Source organism: Vitis riparia, chromosome 13 (genome assembly GCF_004353265.1).
Source record: "Vitis riparia cultivar Riparia Gloire de Montpellier isolate 1030 chromosome 13, EGFV_Vit.rip_1.0, whole genome shotgun sequence".
Taxonomy (NCBI): domain Eukaryota; kingdom Viridiplantae; phylum Streptophyta; class Magnoliopsida; order Vitales; family Vitaceae; genus Vitis; species Vitis riparia.
In genome coordinates, this window is record NC_048443.1 from 27,391,672 (window position 1) to 27,416,393 (window position 24,722).

Here is a 24,722-nt window from a genome sequence, read left to right on the forward strand (position 1 = left end):
ACTTCAAAAACATCTGGATCGGGGGAGGTTAATCCAAAATGCCCAGAACTGTCTTGTTGTCAGGCTTGAGCAGTAAGAATAAAAGTAAATAGTTGGGGATTTTGGGTATACAGATTACCGTTGATTTTATCAAGGCCTTAATATAATCAGTTGGTTTGAGGCGTGAGAACATAAGTAAAGAAACCACCTTGCCACTGTAAACCGTTCAAACCACCAATGTTCTAAGAGCATAGCTGTGAGGGTTCGGGTCGTAACATCATGAAATATGTTCTGGTTTATTTAGCTATTGTGACAGCCGTACGTTTGTAGAAATGATAGTTTGCAGACTATATACATGTGGCCCTGTCTCCAAAAGAGTCACAGAATGAGAAGAATCGCCCTGGACTATTACCTCAAACACCGAATGGTTGGTACCAATGAAGAATAAAAGTCCAACACCTTTAGACACCCGCACGGAGACTTTAGAATTACTTGGCAATTCTGTGCGTGGGTTTACGAAATATATGCCTTGACCAGAGCAGAAGAGTTGCAGACGAAACCGGTTCTTGGACATGTAATCTGGCCGCCATTCTTCTTTGCCATTTCTTCAAGAGCCTGCAGTTAGCATAAAAGGAGTTAGATGGCTGGTATAAAACCTAATTAGACCCAGTTTGGGAGTGATTCTGATGCTTTTAAAGAGAATCCCTTGTTGTTTGGACATAAACTAAAAAGATTACCTATCGAGTGATCCTCATGAATCACTTATCAGAGTTTTAAAAATTTGTCAAACACCTAATTTTTGTCAAAAAGTGATTCTCAGCATTAGGAAGAACTTTTAGCCCTTTTCAAAATCAATTCCAAATATGCTCTTACTTGACATCAGAATGATACAAACCTTGGTGCTATAGACATAACCGTTGGGCAACACCATAGGTGGGTTCTCCGTATCCATCAATTCTTTAGTTATGTAGCAAACAAGCTTCGAGTGATGCTGCTTTGAGTAGGGTAATGGCAAGGCAAGTTTCCGGAAGCTGTCCTGTGACAAAGGGTCCTCTTTGGTGCAGTCATCTTGGTAACAGTATCTAAATCAGGTCAGGGTAAAACGACTGGAAAAAGAAATTACCAGCCGTAACTGATGCAGAAAACACCAGCACAAAGGTGAAAATGAGCATCCACAACTAACAAAGTAAGAAAAGCAGCAAATTCATTGTTGGTTCATCAAATCATTGAGTGTCCGGTACTCATTTTCAGAATGTAAATGGTTTCATATTCCTGAACCTCCCATTATTAGGTAGGAGTTGTAGGATGGGACACATTCAGCTGATTGCCAATGAGAGTCATAATAATTGGTGGTTTCTATCATGAAGACTTCAAATGGTAAAGATTGGATTATACAAGGTATTGCTATTAAGTGGGTGGATTAAGGGTAGGCATAACCCATGACATCCTCTCCCCATTTCTATCTAGTATGTGTTTGAACTAAAAAAAGAAGGGTTAATTAATCTGGAAGTAAATTCCGAAGTAATGGTAAGATCCCCCACCATTTTTCTTTTCCAAGCATTTGCTCAAAAACCTGGGGTCTATAAATCTGATTTTGCAAATTCAAAATATATGACCTGACTGTAATGGCACTTAAGCCACTAACTAGTATGTGAAGGCAAGCAACGATATATTTGTAAATGAATGAGGATACGGAGTTTTTAGAGCAGACAAGCCTGCCTGCAGATATATATTCAGCAAAGGCTCAAGAGTCATGCCATATAACCTACAGAATTCCTGTTTGAACTGGTCCACCAGGTAATCCCATTGCTTTGGTTCAAATAAAACCTGCAATGCACAATGACAAATTAGTCAAATGCTTTGCAAAACGTGTAAAATATAGCTCATAAACGGAAAATAAAGCACCCAGAAAAGCCAGAAATCAAAGAGGAATGTAATTGTCTGGGCTAAGGGTGGGAAATTAAATTGAACCAGATAATATCAGTTGATTGAGGGAAAAATTTTGAAAGAAAAATTCAGTGATCTTTATAATGGCACTGAATGGATAGAAATATCAGCCATTCAGTGGTACATACTAGATCCAAGATAAGAAATTACTTCAACATGGAAAAAAACCTAGATGAAATCCCAATTTGTCAGTTCAGATGGCAAATTTATTAGACTGAACTCAACCTAGATACCATTTATCATTTTGGGACAAGAGCAAACAAGTGAGCAAACTTAACTCCCTAACAAGTGAATTACAAAAACAATCACAAATAAGTTGCAGAATCTACTATAGGAACCCAAGGCATAACCCTTCAATACATAAACTATTGATATTAATTTTTTTTCTCGTTGATGAGTCATAAACTATTGATATTAATTAAAAGATGAAAATATTGCTGAATTGGTAACGGGTTGGGGAGGGTCTGTGGCAGGTTCCAGGTTCAAGTCCCAATGGGAACAAAAATTTACCTATCAGAAAAATTATTTCCACTATTGCAGAAATCATCATAGCCATCATCATGCTGAATAGTTATCAAGCCCCATAATAATCAGCCTCATGGTTTCACTGATACTAAACTTGGAGGTGAGAGAGAGATCACTGTCTTTATCTTTTTGTTTGCTTTTGTCATATTCAAAATCTTTCACTTGAATTTCCAACCCAAGCAAAGCAAGCAGTTCATTTCTGTCCCAGACATGAAGGAAAAAATAGTAGTACTGGAAACCTGTTCTTTTACCAAATATCATGAACAAGTATGTCCATCTACAATCAAGTACTAGAAATATAATAAGACAAAGATACATGACTTTACCTTGTATGTTGCACATTCAGTATTGCTCTTAAAAGCCAGTGTTGCCATGACCCGCTGCAATTCTTTCATATTGGTAGCTCCCCATGGTGCAAGGTGCTTCCTAGCATATGCAATAGCTCGCAAGTTATTTTCAGCTCGTACCAACTCTATGAACTCTTGGAGCCTCAACTGAAACTCGAATTTGCTCTGCCATCAAAAAATTCATTCGCACATCAAGCACAAATTCTACAATAGTTATAATGCCATTCCAATTCTTGCATGCTAAGCAACACTCAAGTTCTCCTTGCATATAATTTTAGATGGGAGGTGCTTTAGAGTTCCTCCACTTAATGCATTTTCAACCACTAATTGTCAGCAATAGATGCTTAGGGCCCATTTATATACAAGGAAAATGTTTGCTAGATCTAACTAGCACAAGTCAATATACTTGAGTTTTATTTGTTAGTGCCATAAACCTGACAGGAGAAAAGTAGTTCATTCTCACCTCTCAAGCACAAAGGTCATTGATAGGGGCACCTGTCTGCATAACATTCAGACCTTGGAATGTTCCGTAAAAACAAATTTTTATACTTTGTTATCTTGCAATAATTTCAAAGAAAGAAATTCATTCTTATTGTTTATGAAGTAATACATGCTTGTGTCTCAATGTCTAGTAACAGAAGCCAACTCAAGTGAAAGGTCTTCCAGGGCAAGATAGTAAAGACAAAAAAATATGTGAAACAACTGAATGTGATGTGCAATATATGTGAAATATGACAAATGAATTTGAGTAGAAAAAACGTGAGTAAAAAATAAATAAATAAAGTGTGCAAAAAATTGCTTTTTATATTTGACAGGACCACCCTAATGGATAAGCCAAAAAGGAATCTATTGCTGTCATTTGAAGACTAGGGTGGTGTTTGTTTTTTGTCTGAATAGAAAAAGTAAAAAAATATTTAGCTTTTTCTAAAAATAACTTATTAATATCAACCAATATAACTAAAGTGAATTTGTTACCAATATATTTAGTTTAATTATGTTGGCTGATATTAACATGTTACTTTTGACTGAATAGAAAAAACTAAATATTTTGGTTTTTTCTATTCAGTCAAAAAACAAACACCACCTAGGTGAGAATTCTTAAGAACCGTAAACTGTGGGTTAATTCACACAAGCTTAAAGAGTGCATTTATTCTGGAGCCAAGCCAAAGAGTGGTGATTCATGAATCATGACTTCAGAAGACTGGTATGAAATTTGAGAAAGCTGCTGATTTAAAGGTGACAAAGGAGAAGTTTTTACGAAAAGGTTGCTGATTTTGTTGAAACAACACCCTTAAGAACAGCTTCTGATAAAGATGAGTTAGAAAATATACAAATTAGAAGAAATCAGAGTATAAATATAGACAATTAGCTGAGGAGAAATTTTTACCACAGTAAAAAATAGGATAAAAAGAAAGTGGGAAGAGAACCGAGAAGAGGGAGAAGAAGAGAACATGAGACTTAAAATGAAGAAACAGAAATTTAAATCATATAACTGGTAATCAACAAATAAAAACCCTAAAAAATTTAAATAACTTCTAAAGAATTTTTTTTAGAAAAAAGGTCTAAAAATTGTGAAAATGCATTGCAAGGTTGGATATTTTTTTTTTTTTTTTTAGATAAAGAAAATGTATTATAAATAAAAGAGGGTATATATATGTATGCAAAGTAACCACAAGACCCAAAAGGAAGCGCAAAGACACAAACTAGCAAATGTGCCCTACAAAGAGCCTAACGAATCCATAAATGCTAACACCGGCAAAGAACCATCCCCAATATACAATTTAACCCAATCCTAAAAAAGGTTCAAGAAAGAATTTTTAATTGTTTGATTTAAGCTTTCACAATTATTGAAGGCTCTCCTATTTCTCTCCCTCCATATGGTCCAAAACACACATAACGGAGCAACCTTCCAAGCCTTTTTCCTTTTTTTCCCAACAAAAGAATCATCCCAGCTTTAGAGAAATCCCTAATTGAAGAGTGCATCACCCACTACACACCGAATAAAGCAAAAACCAACTACCACAAATTGCATGCTTTTGTGCAATGAAGGAGAATATAATTACTCGTTTCTTCATCTTCTTTGCACATGTAACATCTACTAGGGATCTCCAACCTCTCCTTCTGAGTTGATCTAGAGTCAAAATTCTAACTTATGTAACTTCCCAAGCAAAAAAGCTAACTCTCACCGGGAATTGCAAGTTTAGATATTAGAAGCTCGTTTTTTTTTTTTTTTTTTTGATCTACAAAAAAGAAATATATTAGAAGTGCCTAAAAGAAGACACACCAAAGTACACGCAATGTATACAATAGGTGCCTAAAGGCCAACCAAGAAAAGAGAACAAAAAACAAATTCCCTCTTCTTACATAAAGCTCCACCAATATACAAAGTCTATAATGGACATTGAATGGTCCTCTATGTACACTTCAATCCATTGTCAAAACATAAACATAAAAGAAGATTTGATTGCTTGGTCTAACCGTGTGACATCACTAAACAACTTCCTATTTCTTTCCTTCTATAAGATCCAAAACAAGTACAAGGGAATGACCCTCCAAGCTTTCTTCCACTTCTTCCTTATCAATAAGTCATGCCAAATGAAAAAGGTTTCCTCTAATTGTAAAGTGTGTCACTCAAACCACTCTAAATAAAGAGTAAATTAGCTGCCCTGTCATTTTTGCTTTGATACAATGAAGAAGCAAATATTCAGTCGATTCTTCATCACCTTTGCACATGCAACATCTATCCAATAAAATCTATCCTCTCCTTTTGAGAGGATCTAGCTTCAAAATTCTTTCCCATAGTGCTTCCCATGCAAAGAAGCTTATTTTCATTGGTATCCAAGGATTCCATACTATAATTGTGGGAAAAAGCTCTATACCTCCCTTAGCTAAAGAGGCGAAAAAGGATCTAACAAAAAACTTACCACACTTGGTTTTTTATAACTTAATTTATCATCCTCAACTCTTCTAATCAATAAAGCACACAATTTCCTAAAAAAGGATTCCATTTCTTCAAGTTCCCAATCATTAAACTATCCTAAGAAGAGGGGACTCCATCTACTCCCTCCCTACTTGCTCCCATGTCTCTGCTACCAAATCATCTTTGGCGATTGCTTCAGAGAATAACATTAAGAAAGACTCTTCCAAGGACAAGTCATCACATCATCCACCTTTCCAAAATTTTACCCTATTGTCATTACCAACTGTGAAACAAGTCCTGCTTTTAATAACCTCCTACATGTTTCTAATTGCCTTCTACACCCCACCTCGTAGCCTTGACCATCGCCTTCCTTTTCTCCAAACTTCCTTATTATACCATGTCTCCATAAGGACTCCCTTTCTACTGTGAATTTACAACTTCATTTTCCAAGCTAAGTATTGTTTAAAGTGGAAAGATTATGAATATTAAGGCCTCATCCTTTTTTTCTAAACAGGTAATAGACCAACTAGCCAAGTGATGTATTTTCTTTAGCACATCATTAACCCATAGAAAATCTCTCTGGATTTGCTCTAACCTTAAGCTTACCCTTCTCGAAATGACAAATAGAAACATAAAATAGATTGGAAGGCTTGATAACATGCTTTTAATCAAAGTAAGTATTCCTCCTTTAGAAAGATATTACCTCTCCCACACTATCGATCTTCTCTAAAATATCTCCTCCATACCATCCTACACCTTTGTAGATTTATGAGGAACTCTAAATGGGGGGCCCAAGTAGGTATTGGACAACTTCCCCTCCCTACAACCCAACACAAAAGTTAATCCCTCTCTCTATATTAGCCACTCCTTACTAGATATATTTTTTTTGATAAGTAAATAAATTTCATTAAAAAAGAGACGCTAAAATAGCGACTCTAAGTATACAATACCTATACACCCGCCTTCAAAAAGGCCAAAAGACAAAGAGAACCGAATACCACAAACCTACTTAGAACCCAACCAATCAATAAAATTAGCTAAAGTTAGAGGGCAATCGTCTATGAACAACTTAGGCCTCAGCCCAGAAAGTAAGAATAAAAGAGTGTTTGAGTCTCTGAATTGACAACGATTCATCCTTGAAAGCCAATCTATTCCTCTCCTTCCAAACCGTCCAGAAAATGTGAAGAGGAGCAGCTCTCCACGCCTTCTTACGATTTTTGCCCAGGAAAAAACCATTCCAACTTAGAAGGGTCTCTCTAACTGAAGAAGGCAAAACCCAAGACAACCCAAATAAAGCAAAAAGAAGATCCCATAACGCCCTTATTCTTGAACAATGAAGAAGAAGATGGTCTATGTTCTCCTCTTTCTCAAGACACATAAAACATCTATTTGCCAAGGCCCATCCTCTTTTCTGGACCATATCCAAGGTTAAGGCTTTGCCCCACGTAGCCTCCCATGCGAAGAAGCTAATCTTAGGCTGCACATTCACATTCCAAATAAAGCTTGAAGGAAACAAAGAAGAACCATCCGCTTCAAGGGCTACATAGAGAGACTTGACCGAGAATTTACCACTATTGGTTTCAGTCTAGGACACCGTATCCTCCACATCCTCAATAACTCTTTTACTCTGAAGCCTCTCCATAAATCTTTCCGCCTCCTCTACCTCCCAATCATTGAACGCTCTTAAAAAACAGGGGTTCCAACCCCCCCAACCCCTCTTAGACAAGGGATCCCATATATCTGCCACCCACGCTTCCTTCTCAACTGTCAAAGCAAAAAGAGAGGGAAAGGACATACACAGAGGAGACTCCCTACACCATCTATCCCTTCAAAAACTCACCCTTCTCCCATTGCCAACTATGAAAGCCAACCTATCACTCACCAACTTCCAATCCACCCTTATTCCTTTCCACAAACCCATACCATGAGCCTCTCTCACTTCCTGCGAGCACCAACCCCCTCTATCTTCTCCATACTTCCCTCTAATCACTTGATTCCACAAGACCTCTCTCTCATTTGCGAAATGCCAATTCCATTTAGCAAGAAGAGTCTTGTTGAGAAGGGAAAGGCTTTTGACACACAATCCTCCTTTCGACTTACTTAAACACACCAACTCCCATCTTACTAAATGAAGCTTTCGCTCCAGATTGCCCCCACCCCATAGGAAGTCCCTTTGGATTTTCTCTAATCTCCGTCTAACTGAGCTTGATAAGCACAACAATGACATTAAATAGATGGGTAAATTCGATAGCGTACTATGAATAAGAGTCACCCTTCCTCCCTTGGATAAATATTGTCTCTTCCACATGATTAACCTTCTTCGGAAGCGCTCTTCCACACCATCCCAAACTGTAACTGACTTAAAAGGAGCACCCAAGGGCATCCCCAAATAGGTGGTTGGAAGACTACCCAGACTATAGCCAAAATCCCAAGCAAGATCATCCATATTCTCCACCCTCCCTACTGGAATTAGTTCACTTTTTTCCAAATTTATTCTCAATCCTGAAGCAGCCTCAAACCACATAAGAAGCCAATTGAGGTAAGTCAACTGATCTTGTGAAGGTTTACAAAACACCAGTGTATCATTAGCAAACAACAAGTGGGAAATTAGGACCCTTTCTTCACTCCGACCCTTCACCTTACAACCTGATAAAAAATCTCCCTCTACAACCCTTTTGATGAAAGCACTAAAGACCTCCATAGCTATGACAAAGAGGTAGGGGGAAAGGGGATCACCCTGTCTCAAACCCCTGGAGCTTTGGAAGAAGCCCGTAGGGGTTCCATTGACCAACACTAAGAAACTTGCAGTGGATATGCACCACTGAATCCACCTAATCCATTTCTCCCCAAAACCCATTTTCTTCATGACTGTGAGAATAAAATTCCAGTCCACTTTATCATACGCCTTCTCTATATCTAGTTTGCACAAAATGCTACTCTCATTATTCTTAAGGGTCGAATCAATGGCTTCATTGGCTATCAACACTGCATCTAGGATTTGTCTACCACAAACGCCACTTGAGCTTTGGAGACCACTTTTCCAACCACCTTTTTTAGCCTATTGGCTAATACCTTGGCCAGCCACTTGTACAAGCTTCCCACCAAGCTTATAGGCCTATAATCCCCTAAAGCTTCAGCCCCTGCTTTTTTTGGAATTAAGACCATGAAGGTTGCGTTTAGGCTTTTAACAAATTTACCATTTTCGTAGAATTCCTTAAAGAAACTCATCACATCAACCTTCACGAAATCCCAAGAAAAATGCCAAAAAGCCATAGAGAATCCATCTAGCCACGGGGCTTTATCCCCATTACAGCCCACTAGAGCGTCGAAAACCTCCTCTTCTGTAAAAGAAGTCTCCAATGCACTAGCATCCAAAGACTCCAACATCTCAAACTGCAGCCCGGTAATAGAAGGGTGCCATTCCCCCGGGTTAGACAACAACATCTTAAAAGCATTGGCAATCCCTTCCCTAATATCCTTCTCTTCCGTAAGCCAGGCTCCGTTAATCTTACTTTTGTCCACGTTATTCCTCCTCCTGTGTGCGTTGGCCATTTTGTGGAAGAAACCTGTAGTTCTATCCCCCTCTTTCAGCCACACTTCCCTAGATTTTTGCCTCCATGTGATTTCTTCAAGTAAGACCCATTTTTTATATTCTTCCTTCGCTTCGTTTCTAGCTTCTAGCTCTTCCAACGACAGCCTACTGGTTTTCTCCTTTGCATCCCAATACTCCATCTGCTCCAAAGCCGTATTCTTTCTATATTCAACCCTTCCAAAGGTGTTTCTGTTCCACTCCTTCAGCTTAGCCTTCAGAAATTTTAGTTTTTCAGCCAAGATAAAACTTGGGGATCCACTGAAGCTGCCTTCTTCCCACCAATGCTTCAATAGATCCTTTACACCTTCCACTTTCAACCACATATTTTCGAATCTAAACGGGGTAGGGCCTCTTCTTAGGCCCCCTCCGTCCATAAGAAGCGGAAAGTGATCGGACACGGGTCTTGGAAGAACAAACTACCTCGCATCTCCAAAGTGACTGTCCCACCCCTCATTAACCAAAAAGCGATCCAACCTTAAAAAAGACTAGTTATCTGCCCCTCCAGTCCAAGTAAAAGGGCCCCCAACCATGGGCAGATCCTTTAACTCTAGATCTTCTATCACTTCTGAGAACCTTCTCATAATTGAATTCAAGCTCCCTCCTCTGCTGCGCTCTTCCGGTCTAAGAATGACATTAAAATCCCCTGCAACGCACCACGGCCCATTCCAAAGCCCCTTAATGGCCCCCAATTCTTCCTAGAAACTCTCCCTCTTCCTCCTCAAAGTTGGCCCATAAACCCCTGTAAACGTCCATATAAAACCATCCTCGCATCTCTTAAAAGTGCACGAAATAGAGAACAATCCTTTTTGCATGTCAACCAACTCCAACACCCTGTTGTCCCAAAACACCACTATTCCTCTGGTTGCACCCCTTGAGTCTACAGCTCCCCATTCAAGGAACTTGCCCACTCCTAAACTCCGAACAATGCCTGTTGACATTTCCTGAATCTTGGTTTCCTGTAGGCAAACCAAGTCCACCCTATTTTTCTTAATCAAAGCTTTGATCACCTTCCTTTTGTTGCAATTATTAGCCCCTCTTACATTCCAGGTAAGCATGTGGAGCTTCATTTAGACCTGCTCGTGCTTCCCCCTTCTTCTCCTCCTCCTCCAATATAGTTCACAGTCCATTCCAATTTTCTCAATTCTCTTTCGAGTTTTGACGATTCTAATTTCCTCATTTTTCTACCATCCAACTTACCTTTTTGAAGCTTCCTCTCTTTCATTCTTTTGAGCAAAAACAAGATTTCCCCTTCAAATCCCTCTATCGGCATTCCTAGATAGCGGTTAAATTTAGCCAAGCTACTAGACTGCCAACACAGATCCCCGTCTTTACCCCTCTCCTTCTCATCCTCTTGGGAGACCCTTTCCGAAGCCCCCTCTGAAGCCTCCTCGGAATTCCCAGACTCTCTACCCACCAAATCCGAGACCTCAGCCTCCCTTCCATCCGCCAATATCATCCTTAACGGACCCATAACAGCTCCCCCTTCAGCATTTGAATCTTTTCCCCGGTCGGAAACCCTAGCCATGACAACACCTTCCCCGTCCCACCCAGAAGGAGTAGAAAAGAGAGAGATATCCCGCTTCCCCAAAGAAGACAAAGGATGAGAGATTTGATCAGAATACCTGGAAGCCTCTTCCAACAACGCCTCGTCAATGATTTCTGAGAGATTGACAGCCGGACAAAGCGACCCCAGCTTGGACCCAAACAAATTCCCCTCCTACTCTCTGCCACCACTGTGACGCCTATCGGGAGCCCTAACCCCTTTTGAGATCTTCAGAGTGGGTCGTCCCACCCCCACCAGGCCTTTAGAAGGCTCCGAACTAGGCCGGCCTATCTCCTCTGAACTTTTAATCTCTTGGCCCTCCACAGCGAGCTCTCTTTCCCAGCCCAATTCTCCTTGCCGACCCAATGGCAGATTTCCTCCAAGCCCAAAGCAAGAACTCTTCCCCCAAGCTGAAGACTGGTCTCCTGTTGTCCCGTCAGCCTCTGTTACTGCTCCCGACACAGTACCAGAGGGCTGAGCTTTCTTTCTGCAGCCTCCTTCACCTATTTTGCATGTCTCAGCCACTTTTGCAGGTTCCCCATGCATCTGTTCACTCACCATTTTGAATCCAACGCGTGAATCTCCTTCTCCATCATCCCTAACCTCCCGCTCCTTGCCCTTTTCATTTCTAATCGCCGGAACCACCTCCGACAGCCCTGGTTTCACCTCCCACCATAGCTGGAAAGCATAACAGTGGGATCCCACTACTACTTGCATGGAGCTCAGCCACTCTAAGCCTTCAGATCTCACTGATATTCTGGCCCATCTTAGCTCCTTAAAGTTAGCAGTGTTTTCATCCACTGCAACGAACCTCCCGCAACAGTCCCCTATCTTTCTAAAAGCTTCCTAACTCCAAAAATGCAACGGCAAGCCCACAACTCTCACCTAAACACTCTCGGCTCTCGCCATTTTGAGAACACCCCACTTTTGGGTCCCACCTGTCCAAGTGCAAAATCGATTCCTTGAACCATCGGTTTCCTCTTAAAAGCACCTTGTCTGCCTCATCTTTATTCTCAAACTCGATCAGCAAAAAAGGGCCCCCTATCCTCGCAAACTTCAACCCTCCTTTAATATTCCATAAGGTTCTCCCCCAACTTTCAAGAGCAGACATATTTGGATCCGACAGTGGAGTCTGTCCCCATCTTCCAACCAAACATCGGTCCATTAACTTCCTCTCACTTGAGGTATCTTTCTCCCCATTTGTAACCATACTGTTTCCCCTACCTTTTTCACTCTTGTTCTCACCACATCAACATAGGATTTTTGGGCTTTTTCCTCAGATTCCCCAACTGTACTCCCTGTCCCATAGGAAGCAACATTTCCCCTAGGCTCATCCCGAGACAAAACACCAAGGAAACGAAGCTTTTCAGCCAACAAAACCCATCCTCCCAAAATACCTTTTCCTTATGGAAACACTAAGCAATATCTCTTTGATTCCAGGTCAACCACGGAACACAATAAGAACCTACCTGCCTCATTTGCTCAACTTTCTAGGTTAAACCTCCTTCCTCCATCTTCCCACCTTTTAACAAGACCCTGCACAATATCACCCCTACAGCAAGCCTCCACCCCTTCCAACAAGCAGCACAAACTAAGACTTCCAAACCTGACCCACGAAGTAAAGCCTCTACTCCTTTCCACAATGATTCCCTTACATCTCTCCCCATGCACCTTTACAGAAATTTCAAAGGATTTTGAATCCACTGCAAACCAGCATCTACCTCCTCTTTTGGCAGACATCTCTTGATTAGCAGAAACAAGACTACATCTTAGCAAGTATCATTGATTGAAACCCATTGATGACACCCTCTAGGTAGCTCAAAGCTCTAAAACCAAATAGGTCACCACAATTTTGATCTTTCCAAGAAACTAAAGTTCACACTCTCCTCAAGATTTCCTTACTAGATATATGCTCACTTTTCTCTAAATTTATATCTAATTTGAAGGTCGCCTCAAACACATGGAGACCCAACCCAAATATTCCAACCGCTCTTGATTGGTGTCACAAAGAATTAGTGTATCATTGGCAAACAAAAAATAGGACTCTTATATCCTTCACCTCTCTCACCCACCTTGAATCCCAAAATAAAACCCCCTTCCTTAATTTTGCTCAAGATCCGACTAAGAGCCCCCATCACCAAAATGAATAAGGGGATAAAGACCCTTGCCTCAAACCCCTAAGAGTTTTGATAGACACCAGATTTAAGTCCCATTAACTAGAACAAAGAAATTTGTCGTTAATATGCACCATTTTATCCATCTAATCCACTTTTAGGCAAAAGTGTAATTAAGAAGTCCCAATTGACATGGTTGTACGCCTTCTCAATGTCCATCTTGAAAAATAATGCTCTTTATATATATATATATATATATATATAAACAATATATTCATTAAATGAAACAATGCTTAACAAAAGGTTGCATTAAAGTATACATGATGTAGACAAGGGTACCAAAAGGCCCCATGTAGTCATGATAACTACAAAAAACAACTACCACCCACTATCTAGAGCTCAACCAAATCAACAAAGTCCAACATGGAGAAAGGGCAATCTCCTATATACACCTTCACCCATTCCCATAAATTAAACATAAAAGATTGTTTGATTGCTTGATCCGTTTTTTTAGTATTTTTGAACATCCTCTTATATTTCTCTCCCCATGTTGTTGCTCCTTAACATTGAATCGATGAAGCATTAGCGAAAAAATCTACATCTAAAATCTATCGATCTTCCACAAAATCATGTTCATAGGCTGAAACCACTTTTCCCTCCACTTTTTTGAGCATGTTTGCTAGAACTTTAGCTAAAAGCTTATACAATCCCCCTACTAAGTTGATGAGCCTAAAATCCTTCAAATCTTTTATTCTACTTTTTTTTTTCAAGACTAAAATTAAGAAAGTGACATTTAAGGTTCTCGAAAAGGTGCCTTGGTAAAAAAATTCATTGGAAAGACCCATCACCTCAAACTTTACAAAGTCCTAACATGACTATCAAAACACCGTGGTGAAGCCATCTGGCCCAAGAGTCTAATCCCCACACAAATTGAAAACGGTAACAAAGACTTCCCCTTCCAAAAAAGGCTCCTAGAGTTGTCACTCCCTAGGATTTCAAAATTCTTTCCACTAATGCTCAACCTCCATTCTCCTGATTCAAAAAGTAGGGATCAAAAGGTCTTGCACAACCCATCCTTTATCTTGGCCCCCTCAGTCAACCATTCACAATTTAGGTCAAAAGTTTCTTATACAATCCGCATTGGCCATTTTGTGGAAAATTTTGGTTTTTTCATCCTTGTATCTTAACCAAATTACTCTCGGTCTCCACATAGTTTCTCCATTGATGCCCACTTTTTGAACTCCTTTGAAACCACCATTTTAGGCAATACCTTTTCAACCAAAAGGGTTGTTTTTCTCTCCTTGGAGTCCCAAAAACTGATCTAGGGTAGAATCTTTGATTCCCTGGTTGCAATATTTCCCAAGACTTCTTTATTCCACAGTTTTATATCCTTTTTAAAGGCCTTTAACTTAATTGCTAGACAATGGCTCTAAGAATCACTTACATTATAGCCCATTCACCAATTTCTTATCAAACCTTTGAAATCGTCGACCTTAAGCCACAAATTCTCAAATCTAAAAGGCAATTTGCCCCTTCTTTAACTCACCACCATCAAGAATAATGGGAGAGCGATCAAAGATTGGCTTTCATAAGACACTCCAAGTTAGGCATGAAAATTTGTCTTCCCACTCTTCCAACACTAAGAAATGGTCTAGCCTCAAAGGGAAGCAAAAACTTTATCCTCTAATCCACGTAAAGGGCTCTCCTATAAGAGGAAGATCCCTCAAATTTAGATCCTCTATAATATCTAAAAATGTCTCATCTGTAAGGATAGCCTTAAGTAGTTCCTCCTTTCCCTTAGGAGTATGACCATATTAAAGTCTCCACCTAAGCACCGGGGATCATCCTAAAGACCCTTATAGCACCTAACTCCGCCCAAAAATCCTTTCTCTCCTCCTAAGGATTGGCCCACATACCCCAACATCATAGTTTTTAAATTGATAAAGGGATAGAGAACACTCCCACTTCCATGCAAACAACTCCAACACCTTGTTGTCCCACAACACCAAGATGCCTCCTACTGAACCTCCAGCTTCATTTAGCCTCATTCTAAAGATCTTCCCACACCCAAACTCCTAATTGTTTGCATTGAAATCTCTTACATCTTAGTTTCTTGTAAGCAAACCAAATCTACCTTCTAAGACCTAATTATAGGCATACTTAACTTATGTTTTTCCCATCATTGCCCCTCTCTAACACTTCAAGAATCACAAATTCACCAAACAGAATTCAGTTTGTGCAATCTTCGTTGTGTAGCACTGGATTGTTGAATAAGGAAAATAAAGCTATCACACTCTTTATGACAAAAGAAAGTTTGTTCAAAGCAAGGGACCACATTTTGCTATTTTTAATTTCATTTTCCATAAAAAAAGGCATTTCCTTGCCAAGAAATAATTAGGTACAAGGAAGGATGAGACATTTGTTCCCCATAACAAAAGTAAAACACCCTAATCAAAAAGGAAGAAAGAGGTTATAACAACAAAATCAATTCCTCATGGAGTTAGAAAATCCCCACAAAGGAGGTTAGCGTTTTGTTCCCCTCTTTGCTAATGAATCTGCTACTTGACTAGCTGCTTGAGGAATACAATAAAATGAGCACTCCAACTCCAATGGAAAGACCAGATTTGTTAATTCAATGCAATCTTGGTAGGGCTGGAAATGACACTCACTAGATCTTTCAAAGCTCATTCAGCACTCCCAATTTTAGTTCTCCCAAGTTAATTAAGTGAAAGAGGCTGGTCTTCTCATTTTCTAGATGAACAACTAAGCCATGAAAGGAATCTGTACAGTCAGAGTGGAAATCAAATCAAATATCGTCAGTGAACCTTACACTCTATAGAAACTAAGAATGTCCAATTCAGAGGGTTGTCAGATCATCTTCCAATTGGGGTAAGTGAATTAATCAAAAGTGAATAGATGCTAAGCCAGCAGTGGTCGAACAAATTATATGAATCGGCCAAACAAAACTAAGCTGAAAACCTTATTTGGATTTAAACAAGGTCAAGTACCAATACTGTTTTTTCATCCATTCAAACAAAGCTTCATGTGATTTCTTGTGGATTGCATTATTCATTCTTTTTTTTTTTTTTCTTCTCGTAGCCTGTTGTCCTGGTTAAATGCCAAATTCCTACCCTTGTGGGATTGTGACATCATCCTTAAATATTAGCTTGCCCTTCTCCCCAACTGCATATTGTTTCCTTTTTGAATTAGTTTTCCAGGTATATATAATGTAGGAAAGGGATATCCACCTCTGAGTCTGAACTCTACTTCAGATTTGCAATCAAATAAGAAGCCATTCGAATCATATTTCACCAAAACCAAGGAAATTATAAAATTCAATCAACCAGCTAAGGAGCTGCCTTTTCACCCTTCAGTTCCAGTAACTGAGAAAGCAAGGCAGCACAAGATTCCTTTTAATGACTTGATAGGGCAGGAACTTTAACAGGATCTTCTTGTTATTGTTATAGTGTCGTCTAGCTCAGTCCTTTTTCTCTCTTAACAGCTCCTACTAGTCGGAAATGGTATCTCCCATTGGAACCCTTCTCTTCCTCTGCTTTTAAATGTCAGTGTAACTAATGGTTGGCAGGAGGACAGAAGCATATTAATGGAGTTAAAAAAGTCATCACCACTTATCTCTCCCTGTTCAGTTGACCTCCACTGTAGTGCCTTTCCTTAATCCATATAATCACAACGATCATTCATTATGTCCTTTTTCCTTCCCAAAACGCAAACATCCGCATCGTTGTCATTCTAAGTTATCCATGTATAATTGTTCCAACCTTACCTGTTATCTAAAAATAATTAACAAAGAAGAAAATGAGTGATCCAGCAACATCAAGGTGCTTGACACAATCTTGAGACTTGTTGTCTCTCCACTTTAGAAGATCAGTCAGTTCTTCAAAATCGAGGAGGATAAGAGCACCCCCAAGCCAAGATACCCTCACATTACCTTTCAGATTTCACTTTTGGCAGTCCACCTCTTCAGAGCAGGCAAGTCTGGAACATGTTCAGGAGACTTCCCTCAACTTCCCACTAGGCATCTCTTCAGCAGATCCTCCCTATGCTGAAACTTTACTCCTAGCTCTAACCACACTGCTTCTCTCACGTCACCATGATCCTTCTTGCTACCTCAGCGAAGGAACTTGACTCAGGCTTTTTTGACTTGCTGCACCCCTCATTCAGACTCTTAGCCACCAGAGTTCTTCTTGAAACCTTGAGGGTAGATGTCACACACCAAGATCCCACAGCTTCATGGCAGGAGTGGACCATCCCCCCAGCACACCCCTTCCCTCTGGAAAGATCAAAGTGAAGTTAGTCTCAACGGGGCTAACCGAAGATTGAATAAACCTCCCTGCCTCATTAAAACGTCTTTCCAACCTGTAAGACCTTCCTCCTTCATCCCAAACCTTGCAAAACTTCATTTATCTTCCTTCCTGCAGCAAGCTTCCACACCTTCCAACAACTTGGGACAAGCTAACTTCCCCAAATCTAATCCAGCTAGAGAAGCATCTTCCTCTCTCCAAGATTTTTCCCCTCAAACAACCATTTACCTCAATACAAATTTAGAAAGACTTTGAATCCCCATCTTGAAACACTAAACTTCTACCCAGTCTTACTCTTCCATTCAGAAAGTAGTGCAAATTTTTGGCCTTGCAAAACTTATTTCAGCATAAAAAATGCATTCTCACATGAAACATTGCATGAACATCTCCACCTAAGAAACATTTAACATTTCCTTATTCCAAATTCCAAGCTATGTTTTCCTTAAGTTATGCACGCTGGATTCCAACAATGCAGCAACTTCATCTCAAGGCATGGTTCAATTATCACTAAGACATTCTCCTTTACAATGCATCATGATTATGAATTCCACATTCTAGTATTACATGATAATGATAACCCTGCTGAAGATCATTATATGCAGAAACCTGTTAGTTTCTCTTGATTCTTATTCCAACTTGCTACCCATCACCTCCAACAAAGGATTAAGCCCACAACAACACTACTCCCAGTGAACTAGTGCCATCCTGTCAGAGGTTACAGATTAAGCAAAATTAGAGTTTCGTTCCCTACAGACCAAGATGCTAGCCACAAGCAATTTCTAGTTGGGATTTACTTTGGTTAAAGTTATCTGCTTATTGTAACAAATCCTCTAGTTGTTGTATTACAGCCTGAAAATATGTCTGGAGCCCCTTATAATATTCCATCATGACCAAACCAATATCTTCAATTCAATCAACTGGGCATGCAAACATAAGTACACCCCAAAGTGGCCAAGGCCCCCTTTCCCCAGACTATAAGATTTTACTCCTGCTTTCATAGGCACAGATTGGGCTAGAACTCTGATGACAGTGCTGCTGTGCAGGTTTTTGGTGTTTTGACACTCAATTATGATGTCTTCGAGCACTGAGAAAGCAACCTCAAGATTTTTCTGCAAATGGCAGGGACAGTTAATGTATCTCTTTTATAATGCTATCTATTAGTCTTGCCCTGGGCTATCTTCATGATTAAAAAGTCTCCCATTGTGGCACATGGTTTACACACTTCTCTGACAATGTTCACACTGCACATATGAACATCCAGACCATTTTGTCATGCCACAAGGCACACTTGGAGATGGATTAATATTGTTTGGAAAAAAAAAAAAACATAAATCATTACCAAAAGAGGATTATGTGTCAAATTTGGCACTAACAGGTGACAATTAATGTATCTCTTTTATAATGTTATTAGTCTCACCCTGGGCTATCTTCATGATTAAAAGGTCTTCCATTGTGGCATATGGTTTACACACTTCTCTGACAATGTCCACACTGTACATATAACATCCAGACCATTTTGTTTTGCCACTAGGCAGCACTTGGAGATGGATTAATGTTGTTTGAAAAAAAAAACATAAATTATTACCAGAAGAGGATTGTGCGTCAAATTTGGCACTAATGTTTATCAACCTGATTGAATTTCAGATGTTTTCCCAAAAAGCTTTTCTGCCCACATTTTTATGCTTTCTCCATTCATTTCTAGATTGCTAATGTCACAAACCATCAACTTAGAAGGTAGAAGAACATATTTTATAGAACTTTAACATGTTCATAACTCAAGTACCTGTTAATAAATAATGGTGCAACTGATTATAACTCACAATTGTAAAACTCTACTAACAAACTAATACGCAATCAACATGGGATTTGATACAGAGTGCAATTTTCTAACTCCAACCATATTTTGTTACTTCAAATTTTACACTATCTTAGATGTGGGTACAAAAAGATGTTGATTCTATAGGCTTATAGTTAATTTTTGAAACGAAGATGCTCGTGTTCTTCTTTCTAAAAGAAAATAGAGCAATAAAACAAATGAACAAAGAAGCAAGACAGTTGTAATCTCAATAAGTTATTTGCCTTTAGGAATGAATAGTTATACCTTGGACTTTTTTAACCTGGACTTGTTCTCCGCACACCAGGCTAGAGCAGGAGCTACCTCTTTATTCTGAAGAGCATCAATAACCCTTTTTGCTTCATGGAATACTTCAATATCAACAAGATCCTGGCTCATAAACATAAATTTGATCAGCCAGTCAGAGAGGAGGAACAAAACAAGAATGATTACATGAAGTCCGGTAATTTAAAATTGTTCACAGAAAGATGGTGACTGCATTACAGTAACTGATCCATTTGGTCATCCACCAATGCAATCAAGCCACAATGATACAGAGACCCAGTGACAATTTGGATATTTTTCTCTCCTTTCTTCTGATGAATTGAACTGTCATTTTATTAACATCAGGATGAAGTTATAGCCTTGACGAGCATGTCAATATTATAAAAATGCTTGGCTATGGTAGCAGAATTGAAAAAATATTCTAACTTGGCAGAATTTGAAAGGTGTGGACTATAGAATAACAATGGCAAAGTTCTTGGGCTCAAGTTTATCATAACATGCAAACCCTTGGAGATTTCCTGAAGCCAATAGGGAACTAAACAAAATAATGCTTGAAATAAAGTTATTGATATATCCAACAAAATTCGAGCCAATTTAAACTGACCCATCACAATAAATTACCTCGTTATAAAATATATCCCGAAAATTTACCTGTAAATTGCTGCTCTCCACCAGCTTCATTGCAGTATCATAATATGACATCCGCAACATGTAATCCACAAGAATCCGCTTCAAGCGCGTGTTATTCCATTCAGATAGATTATCAGCATCAGCTGATTCTAAGTGATCAAGTCGAGCTCTGCACTTCTGCGCTTGCAAGTGCTCTGTGCGGCTTCCCTCTTCCAACTAAAAAAATCACAAAAATAATTGAAAAATTGTAATCACTCTATGCTACTAGGGTTATTCATGGACTCAGGGAAAGGAAATCTTCAGTTTGAGTACACGGCAAGAGAATTTAACAAAGAATAAAATTTCTCAAGCCACTAGAAAGATTAAGAAAAATTATCCATCATATGAAAATCTTGGATAAAAATAACGATTTAGAAAAACTACTATTTGCCGATCAATATCAACGCAAGTATCAGATCAGCCAAATGATCGGGGCCTCGAATTTGATTCACAATTCAACTTAATTTAAATATGTGCCGTTCTGTTGCCAATAAAATATTGGAGAAAAGAAAAAAGAAATCAAAATTTGTAGCTTCATAAAATTTTTCATTATTGAGCCTAACAGAATTACTGGAAACCAAAAGAAACACATGCATAAAGACTCAATAATTTCTTTTTCTTTCTTTCATTTCCCCCGTTTCTTAGGAACCAAACGAAGGGTTAAGAGTCCGATTACCTTCCTCTTGAGGCCCTGTAATCTAGAGACGAGCGAATTGAGATGGTGAACGGCTTCGTCCCTGGACAAGTCGGCGTTAGCGGCGTCGGCGACGCCGGAGATGACGGCGGACATCTCCTTCTCGACGATCCGATGGTTGGCGCGAATCGATTTCTTGAAGTGCTCGAAGGGGACTCTAAGGAACTGATGCTCCAACTTCAGCGACTCCGCTAATTGATTTAGCTTGGACGACGGAGCCGCCGCTGCTGCAGCGGCTGCCGCCGCGACCACGGCGGCGACTGAGTTGCCGTTGGGAAGCGATTCCATTTCCATTGCAGAAGAGAGAGATATGTTCCAGAACCAGATCGGAAGTCTCTGAACATGTAAGTACTAGTTTCTGCTGAGAGATGTCGACCTGGGATAAAAGGGTGCCCTTGAAAACGACGCCGTTTTCGATTTTGCTGGGTGTTCCCAACAACGACGTCGTTTTAGGCTCAGTTCTCAACTCCACCATCGGCTATCAACTCCCAACAACGACGTGTTGGGAGTTTTTACGCAGAATTTTGAGGATTGGTTTGACTGCTTGTGGATGGGAAAATTTTATAAGAATTTAAATTATATACATAAATGCATACATATCAATGAACTTGGTATGACCGGGAAATAATTGGCCTAAAGTTGGGATGAGGATGGAACCAAAAGCCAAGGTGTGGATTAGTAAGGGATAGTGAAACAGACATGACCTCTTTGAAGGATGAAACTTGTTCAACTTTTGTCTACTACGTTTTGATTGGTTGTGGGAGGGGTTAGAGTAAACTCTTTCCTCATGTAGGGGTTGATAACTGGACAGGTATAACTACCATGACAGGCGATGCCTAAAATTAATGGTGAAGCTAACTTGTGCTTGGGTTGGGAGGGGCATATTCCCTCTACCCCCCACCTAACAAATAAAATAAAACAAAAAAATGAATTTGAGTTTGTGCCTATGGATGGTAATGGGGCGGGTTTTTTTTCGGGTACCCGCTTCGCCCTCCCCCTTATAGGATGAGGTTCAATTTTAATAAATGGGTTTTTAATTTTTTTTGTAAACTCGAGGTGGGTTTGAGTATTGCCTTGTCCTGCTCTGCCCTGATTACATTTAAAATTAATTTAATTTTTATTTTATTACTCTTAATATAGTTATAAAAAATATAATAATTTAATTATTTATAAAATATATATTTTTTAATATAATTAAAAAAATTTAAAGTAATTTAAAAAAAATAAAAATAATAAATTCAAAAGAAGGTTAAACCGGATGGGACGGGGCGGGGCAAGCATGAGAATTTATCATACTCGCTCCATCCCGTCCGATTTAATTTTTTAAATTGGACGGGGATGAGAATTATTTTGAATAAACGGGGCAAGGTTGGGATGGGGGTGACCCGTCCCAAAGCGTCCCCATTGCTATCCCTATTTGTGCCAAGTGATGCTTAGCAAATTGTTGTGAATATTCCTTATTCATGAAACATATATGATTTTGCAATTACTCAACACCCCGTATTTTCCTAGTCTAGCAAGTGAGATATCGATATCGTATGCTTTTTATTGGCCATTTGGAAACATTTTGCACAACAACCAATCATTCTAAACATTGCCCATCTTAGAAAGGGATGTTCCAATAATGTAAGTAAGATCTCAATAAAGTAATATTAGTAGGATTAAGAAAAATTATCATATAAATAAGTTTATTGATTTATTGATAAAAAAATAATTTATTAAGTTATCAATAAGACTATAATTGACTAGATATAACATAAGATGTGATAGAATATGAGATAACATATCATATCTTATATTTAATTGGTGATGAAATATATTATTCATCATTTTTTTATGTCAATCTTTCATGGGAAAATTGAAAATATTTAAATATAATATAATTTTTATTTTAAATATTGAAAAATAATATATATATCATTTTTCTTTTTCTTTTTTGTTTATTTTACACACTAAATATAAATATAAGTATAATATGACATATTCCATCGCATATGTTATCTCATGATATTATGTCTATTATATTTAATATCTAAAGATATCATATTTAATTAGAAATCATATTCTAATATATGTATTTTCCATCAAATAAAATATGATATCATAAGGTATACATATCATATCATATAACTCAATTAAACATAACTTAAATAAATATTTGTTAATTTAGAGATATTTTATACAGTATTTGTACATATATGGCTTGTAATATTAAAAACAATGAATATGATCAAAAGTTAAAACATAAAAGTTTAAAACACCTTAAAAAGGAAAAGATGTGTCAAAAATTATTATCTTAGTGGGAAAGCACATTGGGCATTGTCCCAAGTCTTAATCTTTCAAGTAGGTAGAAGAAGAAGTTTCACTTTAATATGTCTTAATAAAAGTGTTCTAATGTCAAATTGATTGAAAACAAATAAGACCACCTAATTAAATAAAGGACACTGAGTTAGATAATCTAATGAGAGAAATGAGTATGTAATGATTCTGAGAAAAAATTGAATTGAGAAAAATAAAAGTTATAAAAAAATTTTGTATTATGAATTTTTGTTTATTTATTTATTTTATTTTATGGATTTGATGATTTATTAATTTATATTTAAAAGAGTCTTTAAGCATTTCTAAAAAATTATTATGTGATGCATTTAATGAAGTTATTAATTCAGTACAACAATGTAAATTGGGATCATAAGATTTTATTATTTAATCCAAATTATTGATTTGTTAAACATTTATTTATCAATGATTTACTTATTTCACTCACTTATATTTTCCCTAATTTAGATCTTTCTTTCTTTCTTTTTTCATTTCTTTCCTTTTTCTTTTTCCCCTTAACAAATTTTAAAAAAATTTATATGGTTGACAAACATGCTTTCAACTAATAGTATTACCACTTAAATTTCTTATGAGACAAAACTTTGGATGTTTCCTTCACCAAACTTTTGTTAATCTTATTGCATGTAAGCATATGATTAGAAGTTTGAACTTAGAAATCAAATTTGAAAATTCAAAATGAAGGTAGAAAAGAAGGGCATAGTAGTTGATGTGAGGGGATGCACATGCGTGCTCTTGTTGACAAGGACTCATGCTTGAATCAGGGAAGAATCAAGCAATAATGGGAATTATGATATCTCCCACAAAATCATTCAATATAAAATGGGAAAATATTATATAATAATAATTCTTAATTTTTCAATATTTATTTTCTCGCTTGAAGTCAAGTCTATATTAGTAAATTTGGGATGACATGTGTTTATTTTTTTAGCAAAAGAATACTTTAATTTTTTTTATAAAAAAATAATATATATATATATATATATATATATATATATATATATATATATATATATATATATATATATATATATATATATATAGTAATGGCTTCAACTTTAATTTTAAGTTAAATTAAAAATTATTAGGTTATTTTGGTTTTTTGGAAAGTACTAAGAAAAAAAATATGATTTTCTTATGTGTAATTTTAATATGAAAAATACAAAAAAAAAAATGAAATTCATTAAAATTTTATATATTTTAAGATTATTTAATTTTTATAAAAAAAAGTTAAATAAACTTTTATTTTTTCACTTTGTTTTCTTTATTTTATTTTCTTTGCATTTTTTTTATTTTTGTTGGAAACCAAACGCAGCCTTAAATAATTTAAAATCGTCTGTGATTTAAAAAATAATAAAAAATAATATTACTATAAATATATTGATGGCAATGAAATAAAATGTAATTTAAATAAGGAGCGTTTGTACTAAAATAAATTTTTATTCGAGTAATTATGACAGAGACATACGATCCCACAAAAAGCAAGTATGCACTCGATCGCACCTGATTATACATCCGATTCCAGGGACGCTCCTCCGCCATTTCCGCGGCCTCCAAAAATTTAAAAACTTTTCCGTTTGGACAAAACTACCCCTTAATCCCCCCCCTTTTCTCTTT

At 37.7% G+C, this 24,722-nt stretch overlaps 1 protein-coding gene across 1 annotated transcript; it reads right to left on the reverse strand.

Annotated features, from left to right (window-relative positions):
- Positions 1-171: 171 nt before the first annotated feature.
- On the reverse strand, positions 172-21,155 carry LOC117929108 (protein MAEA homolog). The gene is made up of 7 exons (XM_034849320.1): positions 20,754-21,155; positions 20,060-20,254; positions 19,391-19,513; positions 2,778-2,963; positions 1,673-1,806; positions 875-1,061; positions 172-594 (listed from the first exon to the last, which is right to left on the reverse strand). The coding sequence occupies exons 1-7, from the start codon at positions 21,063-21,065 to the stop codon at positions 493-495; spliced, it is 1,239 nt and encodes a 412-aa protein (XP_034705211.1). The 5' UTR covers positions 21,066-21,155; the 3' UTR covers positions 172-492.
- Between the last annotated feature and the right edge of the window lie 3,567 nt (positions 21,156-24,722).

Coding starts and splice junctions, on each gene's coding strand:
- LOC117929108 (XM_034849320.1), bottom strand. CDS start 21,065: ATGGAAATGGAATCGCTTCCCAACGGCAACTCAGTCGCCGCCGTGGTC. Junction 20,255..20,753: donor TACAGGGCCTCAAGAGGAAG/GTAATCGGACTC, acceptor TGATTTTTTTAG/TTGGAAGAGGGAAGCCGCAC. Junction 595..874: donor GTTATGTCTATAGCACCAAG/GTTTGTATCATT, acceptor TGCTAACTGCAG/GCTCTTGAAGAAATGGCAAA.